The 19,226-nt window shown below is 37.8% G+C and overlaps 1 protein-coding gene across 4 annotated transcripts in view; it reads left to right on the top strand.

Annotated features, from left to right (window-relative positions):
• Nucleotides 1-19,226, top strand: part of ARID1B (AT-rich interaction domain 1B) — a 328,666-nt gene that overhangs the window by 24,345 nt on the left and 285,095 nt on the right. For all 4 annotated transcript variants that reach the window (XM_033054063.2, XM_033054062.2, XM_033054065.2 and 1 more), the window contains exon 2: nucleotides 8,411-8,605. In XM_033054063.2, coding sequence (XP_032909954.1) covers nucleotides 8,411-8,605 — 195 coding nt within the window. The remainder of the gene's footprint in view (nucleotides 1-8,410; nucleotides 8,606-19,226) is intronic.

The following is a 19,226-nucleotide window of genomic DNA, read 5'->3' as shown; positions in this document are numbered from 1 at the left end:
TTACATCTCTCCCCCGTCACTTATATTTAGGACGTTGTGCTTTTTCCCCCTCTTACTGCAATACTTCTCTGCAGGCGGCTTTCCTGCAGAGCTCCTCTCGTTCCACTCAGGGCAGTGCTCTGTTCCTTGGCTGACAGACACTATTTTTAGTACATCCTTTTCTGTCCATCTAACACCGTGTTTGTGTAAGAGCTGTACAAAGTAGGTAAGGGATTTTTTTTTTTTTCTGAGTTCCAGATGGCAGCCATGCACAGTGAGTGAAGGTGTTTACTTGTCTAGGAAGCTGAGAACCTCATTGCCAGACAAAATAGAAGTAACTGGTATTCTGGGTGGGGCTTTGCTTTTTTTAACTTGGTTTTCTGGGTTTATGAATGGATTTTCTCTTCCTTGTTGAGCCATAGCCTTGGCTACTGAGGAGGCCTTAAAGCATTGAGGCATCCACTGGTAAATCTAGCTTGAGAACTTTAGGCTGCTATTTTCCTTTGCTGTCTCACTTGCTCTCCTGCTGGGGGTTGTGATTTTGACAGTAGAAATGCCAGACTGAGAGCTCTGCCCGTGTCTGACTGTGCTCCAGTGCCAAAGCTGTTGTATTGGTGCAAAACCATCCAACACAGGCAGTTCTAAGTTCAGACTGGACTGCAGATGGAAGTAGGCAAAGCATGATCATGATCTGGCAACACATAGGAGAAGCAGCTGGAATGAGTGACTTGTTGTATAGTTGCAGATATGGTTACTAGAAGACATTTTAAAGAACCCCTGAATTCTGCTGCACTAGAAATGGCTGCAGACTTGTTGAAGAGGGGAGTAGGGCTTCTGCATGCCTAAAGAAAAGTGATCTTTGTAGGGTCATCCAAGTTGGAGAAAAGAAATCTAAAGACAGGACTATAATTCCTGAGTACTTCCTGGAAGAAGTTTGATATTAGGAAAGTGGGTTACAGAAGTCTGAATGTTCAGGTGTGATGAGGACAGATGACACAAATAAGCGGACTTCACAGTAGCCTATTAGCTGTCAGTAGCTGGCAATGATAAAGGCAACTTGAGGGGCAGTGGTTCTGAGCTGTATGTTCGTGTGAGCTTGTCAGAAATGTAGGATTGTTTTGGCCATCAACTGTATTAATGTGTATAATTGCTTCTTGATGTTGTCTTAACCTTTGCGTGCACTTGTAGTGGCAACTGTTGAGGTTAGTTATGTACATTTCATTAAAACCAGGTTTCTTTTCCTTGCTGTGTTTGTTGTGATTTGTTCTTTCAGTAGTTGTTTAGTTTATGTATATGCAAAATTATAGATAGATAGAAAATTACTGATACACCTTGCAGATTTTGGCTTGTGTGTGTTAAAGAGGACTCAGAAGAAGGCTGAAAAACACTATATCCTTCTTCGTCACCCTGCAGAAACAGTTGCTTGTATAAATTATTTGTAAATATTATAGACAAGTAGTAGTTGATTCTTTGTGGGGCGTAGCTTAGATTTTTTTTTCTTTCTTTCCCATTGTTAATTACCTACTTTCCATTTTGAGTGGGAAATAATCTTTCTGATGTCTCCCTGCAGCTGAAATCAGACAGTATGCTGAGCCTCTAAGACAAGGGAAATGACTATTTATGTTGAAACTCTGCTAGTGTATGCTTCTTCATTTACTGGATTTTCTTTCATCATAGGCTTATGTTGAACTCGGCTTGTTTTTGCTTATTATTAATTGTGTTTATGCAACTGCCTTTTTAAATTAAAACTTTAGCAAAACAGACAGTAGATTTACTATTTTAAAAAAATAGGAAGCATGTTTACAATTCACTTCTCAGACTTTATTATTAATGTCAGAATTTAATGCTTTAAATTCATACCTTTTTAATAGTTGCTTGCAACTTTCTTAAATGGATATTGAAACACACGTGACGAGAGCTGTTTTGATACTCCCTCTTTTGTCACGTAAAAATGTTGGCTGAGGCGTCCTTGTATGTGTTCATACAAATTATGACATTATCTAGGAGTGGATTATCTTTTCTGCAGTTCCATCCTCATGCCAGCTGTGTCATTGTATTATAGTGAATACTTCTGATTATCTTTAGCAATAAATTTGTGACTTGGTTCCTGACCTAGAGTTGAGAGCTCCATGCCTGTCTTCCTTGGAATGTCTATAACTGATTGTCAGTTGTCTTTATTTATTATGAGGTTTCAAGGCTTTGGTTTATATAGAGACGGGTTTTCTTTTTTTTTCTCCTTTTTTTTTTTAATATGGAGACAGAAGCTTTGGCTGTAGATCAATGAATAGACAAAGAGTTATTGTATTCATAGCTCTAGGAGTTTGAGGGGAAGCCTACTTGAGAGTGTTGAGTTCATGTTGTTTTGTTATAGGCATAAATGATGGCGCGTTACTTGGGATGCTCTGTGGCTTATAGTTGCTTTAAATTGCTGCATTTGCTGTTGTCAGCCAAACCAATGCCTCTTTTTTTCATTTTTGTTTAAACAAACAAAAAAGCACACTTTCACTTGAAAAGTAGTTACATCTCTCATGTAAATACTCTTGTCTTCTAGTCAATTGCTCTGTCTGCCTTGTAGAAAAGAGCACTACCTGAATGGGATTCATGTCTAAATCCCATTGTGACCTTATTAAAGTGTCTCCCACTCCTCCCTGTCTTGAGATTTCAGTGGTGGGGGTCTTTGTGGCATCTTCAAATGGAAATGTTAGTTGTATTTTGGGACAGTGACTGGTTTTGTTCACATTTATAAGTATCATTCAAACAAACATTTTATTGTTAGAAGTGAAACGCTAGTTGATAACTTAATAGCAGATACATGCATATATATATATATATATAATATATATAACATGTGCATAACATCAGTAATGCCTTAAAAGTAAGAGCTGGTTTTGATCAGACTGCGTCTCAAGTTCTTCTCTTGTGCAAGCTGCCTCAGATGTGAGTGTAGATGAGGCTACTGGGAAAACACTGGCTAAATGACTAAAGAAAATGGTAGTGTATTTTTCTCTCACTTTAGAAAAGGCAAAATTAAATCTCCAGGTACTTCAGGGTGAGGTGATTAATTTCATTGTTTTGGATGGGAGGACAGCAAAGTGGTGGGGATACTGAGTTAACAAATGGGTGTAGAATATTCATTTTTCACTTCTGCATATAGCACGAATGTCGAGTTTATGTGTTCTTTTACAAAAAACATTGAAGAAAGGGGCAGGTAGGAGAAAAGGGTTGTCAGTTACTATTTGTAAGTAGTGTAGGCTTTTCAGTGTCCTACCTTAATGGTTGTATTGTCAATCTAAAGACTGGGAATGAAATCTTGACTCTGTTGAAATCATAAGCAAACCTTCTACTGGGTGTTTTAAGGTGCTCATGAGGCACATAATAGGCAGGGACTCTTATGAAATACTCTGTTCTCACAAAGCCTGATAGCACATGTGCAAATGAATCTGATACTGACACGAGATAGACGCTTTAATAAAGGGGTTATAAATTATAGTATTTTTGTGGACTGAAGGAAAGAACAAGACAGGTATTTTGAAGAACTGCCGATCTACTCAAAGTTTTAATGAAATGCAACAAGTTGAAGAGGAGGTGTGGAATCAGAAGCAAAAGGCAGAATCCACCTAGGTTTGCCTGGAAGAATATGGTGGTAAAAAATAGCATGAACAAACACTAGATAAACTGGCAAAATGCTAATGTGTGTATTAGGAGTTAAACAGCACTAGACAAAAATTGGACTGTTCTGTAAAGGCAGAAAAGGAAACAAAGGGATATCAATTACTGCAATGGCACTAAAGTAAAATTTAATAAGTAGTTAAAACTTTGCACTGTAGCATGTAATAGAAAGTAAAGGCATGGAAGATGTAAAAACACACACATCATCCATTCATAGTCAAACATGCACAGGTTTTAAAGGAATGTGATGCAGTTAGAGCAATGCTGTCATTTTTGGTAAATGTTAGAGAGCACTTGTGGAGGGGTTGGGTTATGATCCCTGCAGCATAAAGAGGTTGATACTTCTCAACTGAAAACTTGTCTTTGAAAACTGTTGGAATGTTTAAAGAAATACTGGAACTTAATAAATGTTAAAGAAACCTTCAGATAAGGTTATAATATTTGTCTCAATTAACAACTTATTGAAATAAGTTTTCAAATGTTATGGATGAGAGAAAGTAGTCTTGTAATAATGAAATCAGAAAGTCTACAAGAATGATAAAGGTAAAAACTGTGCATGCATTAAAGCTGGAAAAAGTTATATTTTAATTTTTACCTTCCCTGTAAGGGGGACAGTACTTGATGAGCAGCTCTTTGTTCTTTATGTTACGTGTATGGCTCCAGGTCTTTCTCACCATACACTGTTCTGAAGACAAAATTTGTCTTTTTGTTAGAGAGTTTTCAGTGGTATTGATTGTGGACATATTAAATTCTAAAATCAGTTCTGTGTTGAAGAAACGATGGGGCTTTTTTGTTCATTTTTGGGGTTGGAAACTTTTTCTCCTTTTTTCACTTTTACACAAGGGAAACTGAGGCATTATAGGAAGTATTGATGGCTGTAGGTTAAATTTTTTTAAACACCCAGTTTCTGGAAACAGTTTCAGAGCACATCTGTCATCAAATTCAAAAGTTGTTGCAATCGTAGATACACAGCACTTCCTGCAATTTAAGCCCCATGATTTCAAGTCAGCATGCATAAAATTGGTAGATCTTGAAATTTTTTGGTTTAGCGAAAAGCTGTGGCCGATGCAGAGGTAGAGTCCATTTCTGCCTGAGCAGCACACAGCTACTTTGGATGGAAAGACAATTGTCTCCTTCATTCACTACTCGGTAGGATAAGTGAAGCTCCAATTGCTCGCACTGCCCTGTGCTGATGGGGACCTGGAGCAGGCACATCTGCTGCCTGTGAGGATTGAAGTGTGACTGTGTTTTTAAAGACAGCTGTATCTGTGAAGGAGACACATTTCATGTTGCAAGGGCAAACTTAATTCCAAGAGCTCTCAATTTCTGCAGTAATAATCTTTCTTAAGCCTAGGGGAGAGCTGGTTCTTAGGTTTTGTTTTGCCTTGCAGAAATATGTTGACAGCCACTGAGTCACTAGTAGATGTCTTCACCTTTAGCTGCACCACATAGAGGGTTGGGATCTCATCTTAAGGGAGCCAGGAATATCAGTGGTGAATTGCCACCCTCCGTAAGGTCCATAAGGACTGACCAGTGCATAGGATGAGAAATGTTTCCTCACCAAGTCTGTGTTCTCCAACCCTAGAGATAGGACACTCTAGTTTGTTCTTTCCCTGAGATCTTTGGAGGGAGGGGGGAACAAGCAGCACTGATAGGGTGGGTCCCTGTGGATTGTCCCAGTAATTTGTCCAGGCAGTCATTGCTCTCTCAGTCTAGTCCTCTCATATTCAAGTATCTCCAGTCCTTGGTCCAGGTTTTTTACTTACAGTGCACACAGTAAGTTCTGAGTATGTCCAGGTCCCTTGCTTCCCGCTGACCACAGCCCCCTCAATTCCAGTGTTGTGTGAGACACTGCAGCGCATGGTGACTATATTTATAGCAATATCTGAGACTCTTCATCCCTCCACCTTTCTGAGTTGGAGGGATATCACCTGAGGGAAAGAGGAGTGGCTCGTCTGAAGAGAACAGCCACTGTAAGAAGGAGGGAAGGAAGGATGCACTGGTAGTGAGGCTCGCTCTCCCAACACACACACACAAGCTCCACTGCTTGGAGGTCACTAGTCCAAAGGACAGAGACTCTTTGGCTTGTATCCATGTTACCTCCTGACCTTGTTTCCTCTTCTCCCCCTGAGCTCTTTCTGCCTCACTTCTGTCTCCATTGCTTTTTAAACTCATTGTCCCTCTCCTTTTGTCTGGCAAATTCAAGGCAGCCTCCATAGACTTTAACTCCCCCGAAGAAGCCGTACCCTGGCCCTCATGTGCTCCTGTTTGTTCCTCCTGTGTTTCCAGTCTGGTGGCATTCAGGTGGTCTCTCTGACAGGGGCACATGCCTTGCTTTTCATGAATGTCCAGTGTCACCCTGGGAAATTAAAATTCTCTGCCTCAAAGCATGGTATTCAAGAGGTATTTTCAAGTGTTTTATGTGAGAACATAAACTATGTATTTTTCTGTGACCTCATTCTAAGACATAGCTGAACTATTTCTGCTGAATTTTCCAGAGAATTTCAGCCTCAGGCATACATATGCCCTGGAAAATTTCAGCCTAAATGTTTGAAGTTTGGCAAAGTTTATATGCACCTGAAAGTAGTCTTAATAATGGAAAATGTCAGATTGTTTTAGCTGTGTAGCTATCTGTATTGTTTGTATTTAAGAATTGGATGCAGAAGAGAAGCTGCTACACTCAAAATTAATTAAACTTGACTTTAAGTAAATGTGGTTGTTGGAGATGAGACCTGGAAATTATACCCTAAAATGGAAGATGGTAGCAATGGAAAATACTGTTTGGCTTCATGGGAATCTAATGGAGGAAGCTCAAGACTTGCTTTGAACAAGGATTTGTGTTTGAGAAGAATAATATGACAGGTCATGCACAAAACATTAAAACACAGAAATAAACATAGATAAAGCATTGTGGTCTGTAGGAGGAAATGTAAGTTGTCCCCTGGGACACTGTAAGAAGGAATCTATAGTTCATCTGCATAGCCCTTGTGTTTTTAGTTGAAACTGTGGTGAGAGTGCATGATGGCCTGAAAAAAAAGCCAAAACTGAGAATCTTGTTGTGGATCAGGTGATCTGAAGTGGTTGAGGAACCATTGATTTTGAAAAGTATAAAATATAAATAGTAAATTACACAGGAACATTTAGTAGCAAAAAATAGAAACTTCTAATCTGGCTACAGAGCAGGCAAACAATAAAGGGAAAATTGCTGAGTAATGCTTACCCAAAATTAGCAGTGAATGTGGAATTTGCTATGGTAGCAAAAAAGGGTGGTCCTCTTCTGCAGTGAATGGAGGTATCATGTGAGGAGGAGGTTATAATTTCCATCTCCTCAGGTGTAGTGTGCCCGTATTCAGAATACTTTATTAGTTTTGGGTGACATTTCTGGAAAATTGGTATTGGTAATGATGGAGACAACCAGGGGGAAAAAAAATTAGGTTTGATGGATTTTATTTGCAGTAAGGAAAGAATAATAGTTCATTAAGCAGTGACTATTTTGGAAAGGGCATATTTTGGATAGGAATAAAAAAAAGTATTGTGTTAGTGGTACAAACAGCAGTGATGAGAAGAAGCAGGGATGTCAGTGGGAAATGTTAGTTATTGTCATAATGACTATTACATCAGAATATAATAACCAGAAAGGACTTGAAGAAGCCATATTACATAGGAGGTTTTAAAATTAAACTGTTCAGCAGTATGATGCAGGAAAATCTTTAAAATGTGCTTGCTGCAGGAGGGAATCCTGCTCCTGGTGGGGGGTGTGGGCTGCTAGGTGAATTAATAGGTCTTATTTTGGTGGCGGGGGGAGCAGGAGGGGGCTATGTGCTGCTTTTATGAAGACAAGATTGTGATAGGCTTTTTGAAAGCTTCCCCCTACATTCTTCATGAATCTAACCAGAACTCAGGAATTGAAAAATGGATGTAGCATTAACAATACAGGGCTGCACTTCACGAAGTGTGGTACTTTTTTCTGGTTCAGTTAGTTCTCAGTAATAAAACATGAGAGTAATACTACACAATGGTTGACACCTGTCCTGAAACTGTTACAGGGCTTGGTAAGTGCTGCCAAAAAGTCTAAAAATAAAACTTCCCTCCCTTACCTCCCTTCCCCCTCCATCACTGATTGCAGTTTGGATTTTCTGAGGTCTAGTAAGGAGGCAAATAAACTTTGAAGTAAAATGTGGGTTATGACTTGCTTTTTGATCTGGAAACTTATTAGTGTGCACGAAAGCAATAGGAAGATGCTGAAATGCAGTGTTCTGTATGCATTGCACTTCTTGGAAACTTAATATTTTCTTTCCAGTTTCTCTCTCTTTTTTTTTTTATGTGGGAGAACAGACATTTCTCAAGGTTAAATGGTTTGTCCACTTTTTATGTCTCTCTTGATATGTACTTGTTTTTGTTTTATTTTTGTTTTAACATTAAGGTCTGTGATGCTAATCAGTGTGCAACAGTGTATTTAATTACTTTTTAAGCTGAATTTTTTTGGACAGTTTCTCTGGTTTCTCTCTGTATAGGTAACAGGCAGCCTCAAGTTTTAGCGCGCAGTATTTTTTAAAGTTGTTTTAAATGGAATGGAAGTCCCAAACTTACTATTCAAAACCACATCTAATTAATCAGAGAACCCAGAATATGGTACTTTGCCAGTTTGTATATCAAGTCAATATTTGAGAAAACACGTTTAATTTGCCTGCAGTGAGCATGACGATTCTGCCCTTTTTTCTTTGCGTGTCTGAAATGTTCCTTTGCTTGTGTTTGCCAACAGGGCAGTGCGATGGACCCGATGGTGATGAAGAGGCCGCAGCTGTACGGCATGGGCAATAACCCTCACTCTCAGGCACAGCAGAGCAGCCCCTACCCCGGGCAGTCCTATGGCCCTCCTGGCCCCCAGCGCTATCCCGTGGGAATGCAGGGCCGAGCCCCGGCAGCCATGGGAGGAATGCAGTATCCACAGCAACAGGTTTGTGGAGGATTTTTCTGGGTTGCTTTGGTTTCCCTCCTCTCTTTCTCTTCCCTTCTGACATTCCAGCAATACAGAGGGTGCAAGAGAAAAACCTCAGAAATAAGTATTTCTTGTGCAGAAGGAGGATGAAGGACTGTTTTAAAACTAAATAAATTATGTTCACAGTGTGAATGTTTTCTGAAATCCCTTACAGTTGGAACAGGATTTAGTTTGTTGCTGGTATCTTTCTGGAGAGAGAGAAGTATGTCAAATGCCATGAGTTTTCTTTTTTTTCTTCCAGTTGACGCCACTTAGCCTTGCGTATTTTTTGGTTCTTTTCTTTGCTGTTGTTGCTATTTTGTTCTTGGTTTTATAGGGGGTTTTTATGTTCTCTTTTTCTCCAGCTTATGTACACTTAAATACAAGATGAAAACCTAGAGCTGACATCAGTACATCAAGGCTAGTGTAGTCCAGTGCATACAAAAATGTTACATATTTATGTCCGCTGTTTGTTGTTGTGATGGTTGGTTTTGTTTTATCTTCTCATTTTGATAGGAGTCTGTAGCTTTTCCTATTTTTTTTCTTTTACCAACTCTTCAAAGTCAGGATTTTTTTTAATGTATCAGAGTACATAGAAAGGTAAGGATCTCCTTCCTTTATCTACTTGGATTTCACTGTTGATGGAGATCTCTTGTGCTTTTTTCCTACCCTTTTTAATTTTGATGTGCATACCATGTACTAAGAAAAATACAGCAGTTTTTAAGAGGGAGAGATAAACTGAGGTTATCAAGAAGTTAATGTTTTGCTCGTTTTTTTTTTAAAATTAGGGATATGAGTGTAGGCAGAGAGCTCTACACGGCCTTGGGAGCGCAAACTTGATCATTAATGGGAAAGAACATTTGTTTTGTGCAACTGACCAGTCAGAGATTAGCTTTTCTTTGTGTCATTTATTGTTAAATATAGAAAATAAAATAAAATTTTGGACACCTGGTGTATAGGTGCCTGGCCAATTCTTGTTATTACCCATCCAGTAGGACAAGATATTAATCAGGCTGTTAATTAAATAACAGTTTCAAATATATTAGAGTATCATTAGCACAAGTCTTGATTTTTTTTCTTTTCTGTTGTTAAATAGATACTTACTGATGAAGAAGAGATTGTTTAGTTTAGAAATGCCCAACAGTATATTTGGTTGCTAGATTCAGGCAGCAAAGCATTTTGTCTGTTGCAGAAGGGAGGAAAAATTGAATAAAGGAGGCTTTTTCTCCACATATCTGTAACCAAAGGGAAGTTATTAAAACACTTTTTTAATTTAAAAATGAGTTATTCTGTGTTAGGCAGAGAAGAGTGTTGAATTTTCAGTGCATTTGCTAATTGCTGGGTAATTGTAAATTACCCGTCAGCAGGCAGTGACCTGGCAGTGCCATTGGCTGCCGGCCCCATCCGTCTCCTCGCCATGCTGCCCGAAGTGGCTGAGCGGCAGCGCCGGCCCGAGCACCAGGGCTCTTCGGGGAGAAAGGGACAGGATAATTATGACATTGAATTTTTATTGAACGGACATCACCACCTAGGCATGGTTTTGTTTTGGACAGCCTCCAAAGCTTCATGTGTTTGGTTTGTGAACCTCTAATGATCTGAATCCAGTTCTTTTCATATTGCTCATATATTACCACCTTTCTACAAAGGATTAAAATGCAGGAATGCAGGTTTGTAAATTGAATTGCCAACTTACCAGCTGAGTGGTAAGTTGTCTTTGGCACAGGATGCCGCAGTTTGATTCCTGGCTGGATTTTTACTCCTGTGACATGAATATTAAATAAGGAGAGCCTAGCTATGCTTGTTAAAACTGTGCAGCACGTACCTACTTTAGATATAATATATATATAAAAATATATAATATTGCTAGAAGTTTCAGAAGATGAATCTCAGCACTTTCTGGAAATTGGACTGCTTTACAGTGTCACATTGAATTTATCAAAAGCACAAGGCACTTCCAAAAATTCAATTGGTTAAAAAATACTGGGCCTTAAACACATACCATGCTCAGATTTAAGTACTGTGCAGAGATAGCATTGAGTAGATGGATTATGAGGGTGGAAGTGCCACACTGTAGGAAGGGTGGGAAGCATCAATGGGAGAGATTGTTCTTATTTTAAGTTATAGTTTGCTGTTGCCCAAAGATAGCTGAGGGTGTCAGCTCTGTTTCCTTAGATGAAACAAGAAGGCTTTTTGTTAAACTGTGAAGATTTTTGAATTTTGAAGAAGACCTTGAAATGTTAAGTCTGGCTCTTTGTCAGCAAGTGTTGTGGCTTGAGGTTAGAACTATGGGACTTGACAGATTTTAACTTGCAGGCTCTGCTGCAGGATGCTGCAAATGAAGAAATAAGGATTAAAAACAACACCCTAAAGATTGAGCTAAAATTAATGAAAGTGGTACAGTTGAAGATAATTGCCTAGATGTAGTTAGCTGGTCTATGTCATATTGCAGCACAGGATAGTGTGTTCCAACCTGCAGCCCAGAGGTGGAAGAGCTCTCTCTCAGGAAGGGAGGCCTCTGGCATAAGTGCTAAAAGATTAAAGAGCATGAGAAGGATGAAATGTATTCAGGTGCAGTCAGCCTATATATCTGCAGCATAGGTGTCAAGCACAGCCTGCTAACCAGTTTTGAAAGGGGTATCTATGAAATGCTGCAGACATTCTCTTATGACTATTTGGTCTAGGCATGCTTGACACTAAACATGAAGGTGCAAATAAACACCCACATTCTCTTAAAATTCTATGTGGAAACTGCAGGATGTTGAAGTGACTATGGAAGGTATGGGATATGTTCTGCAAAGAACTGAAGAGAGAAAGCAGATCCTCTAAATGAGATTGGAACTCATCTCTGGTGAGTTCTTGATGATGAGCCCCAGCACAACACACTGGGCCTTACATAAGGGGCACAATTTGAAATCCAGGCAATCTTGTTACGCTAATACAGCTAAAGATAAAGGGGTCTAGATATATCAATGGCCATATAGGAAAGGCAGGTTGATTGTGATAAAAGTAATGGTAACCTGAGATTATTGCATTCTTCTCTGACAACAACAGAGATACAGATTTGTCATGAGAAGGTGGGTGAGAGTCTCCTGGGACAAAGGGCTAAGCAGTTTGAAGAGTACTGGAGGCACTTTGTAAGATTTTAAAGGCATGTCCCATTAACTCTTTGTGGGTCAAATAAATAGATAAAGCATGAGAAAGAAAGGTGATGCAGAAAGAGTCATATGCTTAATTTATAGGATTGCAGACTTGACATATCTCTTGTCAGGATGCGTTAGTATGGAAAATAAATTAGTTAGAAAGAGATTTTTATATTGTTAGGAAGCTTGGGATTTTGTTTCTTTCCCATTCCCCTTCAATGGGAGAGGTGGGGAGAAGGCAAGGGAGAGCTTGGAGCAAGATGACTGACCTGTGCCTATGTTGTCAGCCTTCATGAATGAAACACAAGTTGCAACAAGGCTTTAAAATGCTGTTCTTACATGTAAGTCTTAATGCTGCTATCTCATAATCTCACGCTCTCTCTCTTCTCGTTTGCATGGGATGAATGTAATTTTTGGATTATTAGCACTCCTTACCCCGGGAATGTTTGTAAAACCAGAAAGCAGAAAAATATTCTTTCAGATTTAACTTTCAGTTTCTAATATCTTAGATATCACTTGAAATTACAAAGAGATGATGTAAAAATTTAAAATTCTAATATGCAAGGATAGCCAGCACCTGAAAACTTCAGGCTCGATTTTGCAATACATATCACTATGAATGAAATACTATCTGAGTAATAAGATCTGATTATAAATACAATGATTTGCTTTTTATTTAACTTCTTTTTTGCCTCACATCGTTTTTGGACCTCAGTCAAGCAAGTGATGATGTCATGATCAGTTCCTTCTGGCTTTAGTTTGATTGCCCTCTCAAAGTGCTTTAGTGCTGTGTGCTGTAGGAAAGCCTTCTACTGCTTTGTAAAGACATTTTTGCTAAGAATAGAAGACCTCAGAATACCAGTCAAAATAAGGGGCTTTTTTTGTCACCAGTAGTGTTACTATTTCATTATAATAGAATGCAGTATTTTATTTTGTGATGAATTTCATTGAGCTTAAAAATCATATAATTGAAATATTCTCTTACAGGTTTTTAAAGTTTTCATCAAAGTTTGAAGGCTTGGATTTATGAATATGTTTGAAAGAATTGAGTGGTGTGATGTGCCTGTTTAATCAGATGATCATTGCCTAATTGATTTTTTTTTAGCATGCATTAAAATTCCTTGTGTACTTGATGGACTGGAACAACAACTTATTGTGTAAATAGGATCGTGTTGCTATAATGCATAGTAAATTCTTTATGAAAGATATTTGCATGGATATGTACAACAGCCATCCCTAATAGCTATTTAAAATGGAACATTTCAGTACTGATCATGCAATTGTCTTAGTGCCTTGAGCCTGCTTGCTGCAAGACAAGTTATGAGGCCTGAACCTTGGTCTATTCTTTCTCTTTTTCTTTTTTGCTACAGAAATATTGTGAGATGAAAGGGTGCTAATCACTTGTCCCTTTAACTTTTTTTTATATTCTTGTTTTTCAGAATTCAAAACCAAATGTTATCAGTGTCCTCAGTGTCCTCACTGTTTTAAGAATGGAACTGTAGATATTCAGAGAAATTCCATTTCCCCCCCTTTTTTGATATACAGATTATTTTGAGGTGTAAGGAAAATATGCCTGTTGTGGTCCTATATGACAAGTTCCAATATAGAGTAACTTTGTTTTTTTAACGGAAAAAAAATTGTAAAACCTCTAGGAATATGTAGCAAGGATTTATTTTAATGGAAACTGCAAGTAAACCAGAACTATAGCAGCAGCAACGTGATGACATCATTGAGGAAAGGGTTTGCGGTGCCCATATTGGGTAATGTCCCAGGTTGGAAATGTCAAGTTTATGCCAAGGAAATCAGTTGGCTGTTGGATTGGCAGATAGAGCTTTAAAACTAGCAAACACACGTGTTTACTCCTGGTTGGCTGGTTGTGTGCATTACTTTCTGAAGTAATTTTAATTCTAAAAGATTAAAGTGTATGCCAAGAAAGTGAGGCTTACTGTGATCTTTTGCTCTGAACCATTAACTTAAAATGCTGTGTATACATACAGCAAGTACTGGTCAAGTGATGACCTTTTTGGTCCTCTGTGTGTATAATTGCCCTCACTGCCTAGATGCTACTAAATATGTTGCAGTTTTTTTGCTTCTAAGTAGGTGTTAGCACAATTGATGTTAGTTTGTTAAAGAGCAGACACAGAAAATATGCACCATTTTCAATTCTTAGTCTGTTTATTTTGCAAGAACACAGAATCAATGTGACTGAATCTCTAAAACAACCAGCAGAGGACAAAATAGTGAGATGTGTTGTTTTTTCTTAAAGATATGGCACACACATAAGAAGGGAGTGTGAAGCTTTGATCAGCGTGTGTTTCAAAAGTACATTTTTCCAGATTTTTTGTTTGATTTACCTTGGAGGTTTTGGAGGCATTTGTTTTTCTTTTGGTTTTGGTATGACTTCTGTGGTGTGTGTGTGTGTGTTCTGTTTGGGTTTTTGTTTGCTTGTTTCATTTATTCTGGTTTGCTTTTTTCACTGGAAATTTGTTTGGAGCTGTCACTAGCAGAATATGGACCAACTTTGTTAATTCCTGAAAAACAAAAATGTTGAAATTCTAAAGGATTTTTTTTCCCCGACTTCCTGTTCTGTAAAAACATAAGTACTTTTAATTAAAATAATTCCTCAGTAACATTTTATTTGAATAATAGATCTGCTATCGAGCTTCTATAAATCTCTAGGGAAAAAAAAATCAGTGAAGTAGAGCCGCTGCTTCCTGGAGAATGTGAAGTTTGAACCAGAAAAAGGGACAAGAAGTCATAGCTAGTTGTCTTTCATGTAAGGTCATCTTTAAGAATGGGTCTTTTGATAGTCAAGTGTTAATAATTGCAAAGAAAAGTTGCTGCTCTTTGTCATGTAAAGAAATGGGATTTTTAAATTTCAGATTTAGGAAAATGCTAAGTACTGTGCTTATGCAGACTGTAGGAAAATGTTTAGCATGGTTCTTTCTTTAGGGTATACTAAGCCTCATTGACTAAATTGAAAAAAAAGGCTGCTACTTTAGTTCATGGCAGGATAAGGCTTTATGTTGTATTGTCTCCTTTAGAATTATCCCTTCTATTGAGTGTAATTCACTCTATAGAGGGAGGTGAGCACAGATTACAGATAATCACAGAATCAAATTCGACATAAGTTTGTGGTCCTTATGATAGTTTAGCTCTTCATCTTAATGCTGGTCAACTGAGATTGTTTACCGAAGAAAATCCCTAAAGTAACAGAATTGCATTATTATGGTAAATAGAAACATTTCAGTAGCTTCCATCATTCTTTGAAACAGTGCAGAAAAAAATGTAGGTTGAAAAGGGAAAGAACTGATCTTTCAACTGGTGAGAGATGACTCGGAAATGAGACTGGGTCAACATTTTTATTTGTTGAATTACCATGTAATGATGTTCAGTAAATGCTAATTTTTACATCTGAACTGGAGTAAGAGGCAGACAGCATTTATACAGAAAATGTGGAAGAATGATCAATGCATTATGACAAATGAAATGTATTTTTGTTATTGCTAAACGATTGTCATTTAACTGGAATATTTAATAACTGTAATCACATTTGTTGTTCTGCTTGGAAGTAGGGGCATGAGAGAGGAAAACCCACAGACCCTGTATGTTGATGTTCTGAAAAAGGTTATTGTTAAAAGAAGCAGCAGTTACTTTGTTATTGGGAGCTTGGTTTCCTAGCAGAATTAGCTGTCAGCCTGTGTGGAGTTAGGAAGGAAATAGATTTTGGTGATCAGGAGTGGAGAACAGAGAGCTGTTTGCTGCTTCACTAGAAAGGTACAAAATAATTTACTTATGAACAGCTCATTTTACATGGCAGGAGGAGACATGAGTTTATTTACATTTAAAGTAAAATAAGCATCTTGCTTTAAGAAAAGGCTGCTGCATTACTCTGTTCAACAGCTGCCATATAATGACTGTGCCAAGAGGGTTTGAAAGTGTAGGTAACAAATAATTTATTGTCACTCTTAATATTATAGTAGTTTTTTGTTAATAATATTAATTGACATTGAAATGGTTGAAATGATGTCCCAGCCCATCATGCACATATACTGTATGATTTTTGTGACCATATTGTAACTGTTTTTCCCAATACTCCTGAGGGAACTCAGATAATTTTTTTTCTATTTTTTTTAAAGTCGTAGTATGAGTTTCTCAGAAGATGCTATCATTTGTCCATAAATTTGGTCTTGCTTGAAGGAAGCAAGGGAGGCAATAGAGTATGCTTTTTTAAAAATAGGGAGTGTGTTTCCCACAGCTGAAAATAGGGCTGAAGATAAAGTGAAATCAGTGGGAAATTTGCTGTGACTTCATTGAAACTACAATTTCACTTCAGGGCCATGTTGCTGTGATTGGGTGACTTGTCTTTAGTTGATATCAGGGTAGGCAGAATTAATGAATTGAAGAGAATTTCAGGATGAGACCAGTCAATACCCTTCACTTTGGTCACCCTGGGACAGACTCAGGTAGTTTTCTTCTTGGAACAATAGGTCTTTCACAAAATATCTGATGTTTCAGTAGTTCAGGATTAGACTCCTCTTGCTAGCAACAACTTTTATTTTTATATAGAATAAGATTTATACTAGATTTAGCTTTAGCAAAATTTGTGCAAAAATTACAGTGGGAGAGTTAGTACGTAAAAAAACAAAAAATATTTTCCATACCTTTTTTATCTAGTCAGTCTTAAATAGCATGGGTTCCATGTAGTACAATTCAAGCTTGCTCAGTAACCTGCTTTAGTTTTCCATATTTTATCACCTAGAACGTTAAGACTTTTTGTGGGAGTAGATGAGTTATAAAATCTTTTTAAAAATCTTAAATATGTTTGAGATTATTTTAATTCTCTGTAGATAATTTTTTTCTAATACTAGTGTTTGTTTATATATTGCATTTCTCCTTATAACTATTCTAACTGGGCACATCTAAAAATCCTAATGTAAATACTTTAACATTTTGGTGTTTTGTTGTTTTTCAAGACAGATGAAAGAAAGACTTAAGAACTTAAGGAATAGCTCAAATCTACAACTCATGCAATCTCTGTAGGCTTCTATTCTACTGCTGCCTGGGGTTGGCCCCATTTCTGGGTACTTCTGGTACTTGTTCATTGCTTTGCCTAAAATAAAAAAATGTGTTAAATGCTTACATCCTTGCTGACAATGTATTTCATCTCTGAATCTTATAAAGTCTTTTGGAGGTGTGGAAGAGTACCAAGGAGAAAAGCAGTGTCTGTTTTATTTCTTTGTGCACTCCATTATTTTCCTCCTCTTCTGAATATTGTTTCTTAGTAATGGTTTTTGCATTTGAGTGTAAGAGCAAAACACATACCAGATAATAAACAATTCAGTGACTGAACATTATTAGAAATAATATTTTTATCTTATGTCTAAATACACCTTTAGGAAAGTAAGTGGATTTAGTTTTGGTGTGTACATCAAAGGGACAAATTGCACTTGCTTGTTAGTTTCTTTCGCAAAACAGTCATGAAGAGTTTCTGCTTATTTCTTGGTGAACTGTAATATAACTTGTCTTTTGAGACAGAGTCCAATCAAAATAAAAGAAGGTTTATATAGCCACTTAGGGAAGATGTTTTAGTTACAGAAGTAACATTATTTATCTGGAGTCTATATACATGTGTGTTCTACAGGTCATGTTGTCAAAGATGTGCTTTACAGGACAGATTAGCGGAACCACCTTGTTCTTCCCACAGGATTGTCTCTGGTTTGTGCTCATCAAATGGTGCTTAATAGAAACAAACACCTGAGAGTCTGTGCAGAGAACAGAGAACAGACTGAGCCTGTGCATGGACAAAGCAAGCAGGGCTGCTCAGCAAGGACCTCTGCTTTTAGCTACCCTGCCCCTCCTCAGAAACTCCGCTGCTTGCTTCTGCTGTCTATCCTAGCTTTCCCAGCTGGCAGCACTGAAAATTGCATCTGTTTTGACTGTACCAGAGAATGTTTTAAAGGACAGAATACAAATTGACTGGTTTGTATTTTTCATTGGTTTCATTTTATTGCTGATTGGCAAAACTGAGTAAAATCAGAGGCCAAGATATCCTCTGCAGGTTTGGGAAGTGTGTACTTAATAGATTTATGGCCCTTTTATGTTTGGAAAGTTATTCTAGGGAGGAAACTATTATTTCTAAAATGAACTTAAGTCCTGCAGAAAATTATACTTCAGACCTCGTGTTCACAAAAAGTCCTACCTGATGTTGGAGAGCAGGCAGGTGGGGTTTTAGTCCTCTGAGGTGTTGTTGTGAGAAATTCCATGTATCCTTCTCAAACTGAAGGTTGTTTTATGACCTGAGTAAATTTGCAGTCTTGCAGCAAGTTGTGAAGAGTAGATTCAGTAAATGCCAAGATTGTGTGGGGTATTTGGCCTTTTCTGCTTTGATTTTATACATCACAAGAAAAAGAATGTTTTTTAATATTCCTTTAGGCTTATAACACCAGGGTTACAAGAGAAGCATAATCACAAAAGGTAGCTGAAGAATATCCAGGGAAAGATCAGATATACTTTGGGTGTATTAGGTGTAGGCTTTTCTTTCTTCTTTCTCCCTTGTGTTCTGTCATCCCGTTTTTGTCTTTCACATGTAGAACTGACTAAAAATACACTCCTATTCTTGGCATGCATTAATATCTTGTAAAGCAGAATAAAAACTTGACAAAATACCAGAACCCTGTGTACGTGTGACTTGCTGTGTCTTTGCTGGAGTTGATTTAGACCTGCTTGCAGGAACTTAGAAACTTCAGTGTTCTACATATCTGGTTTTAAAAAATACATAGTGGAAGAGTTAACCTGGTTGTAAGACTGCTGTTTATAGGAATGTGGAAAGATGTGTGTTACGTGTAGTGTTATGCTTAGTGGAAAAATCATGTTTTTACTTGAAAAGTATTTTTTATACGTGGACCTGATGTTATGTATTGCACTTCGAGACTCAGGCAGGAATGGCTGTGTCCTGAATTCTTTGAGGTAATAAACTTAAGTGATCTCAGTGTTTTAATAAATATTTGCTGAAAGAAAGGAGAGCACATTTTGGCTTTTGGTGTTGATCTTGCAGTAATGAAATGCTGCAAATGATAGAGTTTCTTATTGCATTGTGGTTTTGTTGGGCACTTTTTACTGTCTTAGGGATGCAACATTTCTATTTGTAATACCAAATTATAATTTCTCTGAAAAAGGTGGGTGCAAATTCTTAAATGAGAGTTTGGTAAAAGGCATGGAAGGGAGCTGGGACTAGCAGAAAAGCAGTATTGGCAGTACTAGCACTGATTGTACAAGGAATGATCAGCTGCTTCCTGGGTGTCAATAAAAATGCAGGAGAGCACCTTTCTTGACACAGAGGTTGCTGAAACATCAGTGCTGTCTTTTTTTGTAATACTCCTGTGGATGTTTTTGCACAAAGTGGTATCTGTCAGAGCTTGAAATATTCTTGCACAGTTTCCTTTGAACAGGTAGCACAG

Source organism: Catharus ustulatus, chromosome 3 (genome assembly GCF_009819885.2).
Source record: "Catharus ustulatus isolate bCatUst1 chromosome 3, bCatUst1.pri.v2, whole genome shotgun sequence".
NCBI lineage: Eukaryota > Metazoa > Chordata > Aves > Passeriformes > Turdidae > Catharus > Catharus ustulatus.
The sequence above is the reverse complement of the archived record's forward strand: the minus strand, read 5'-3'. Positions and strand labels throughout refer to the sequence as shown.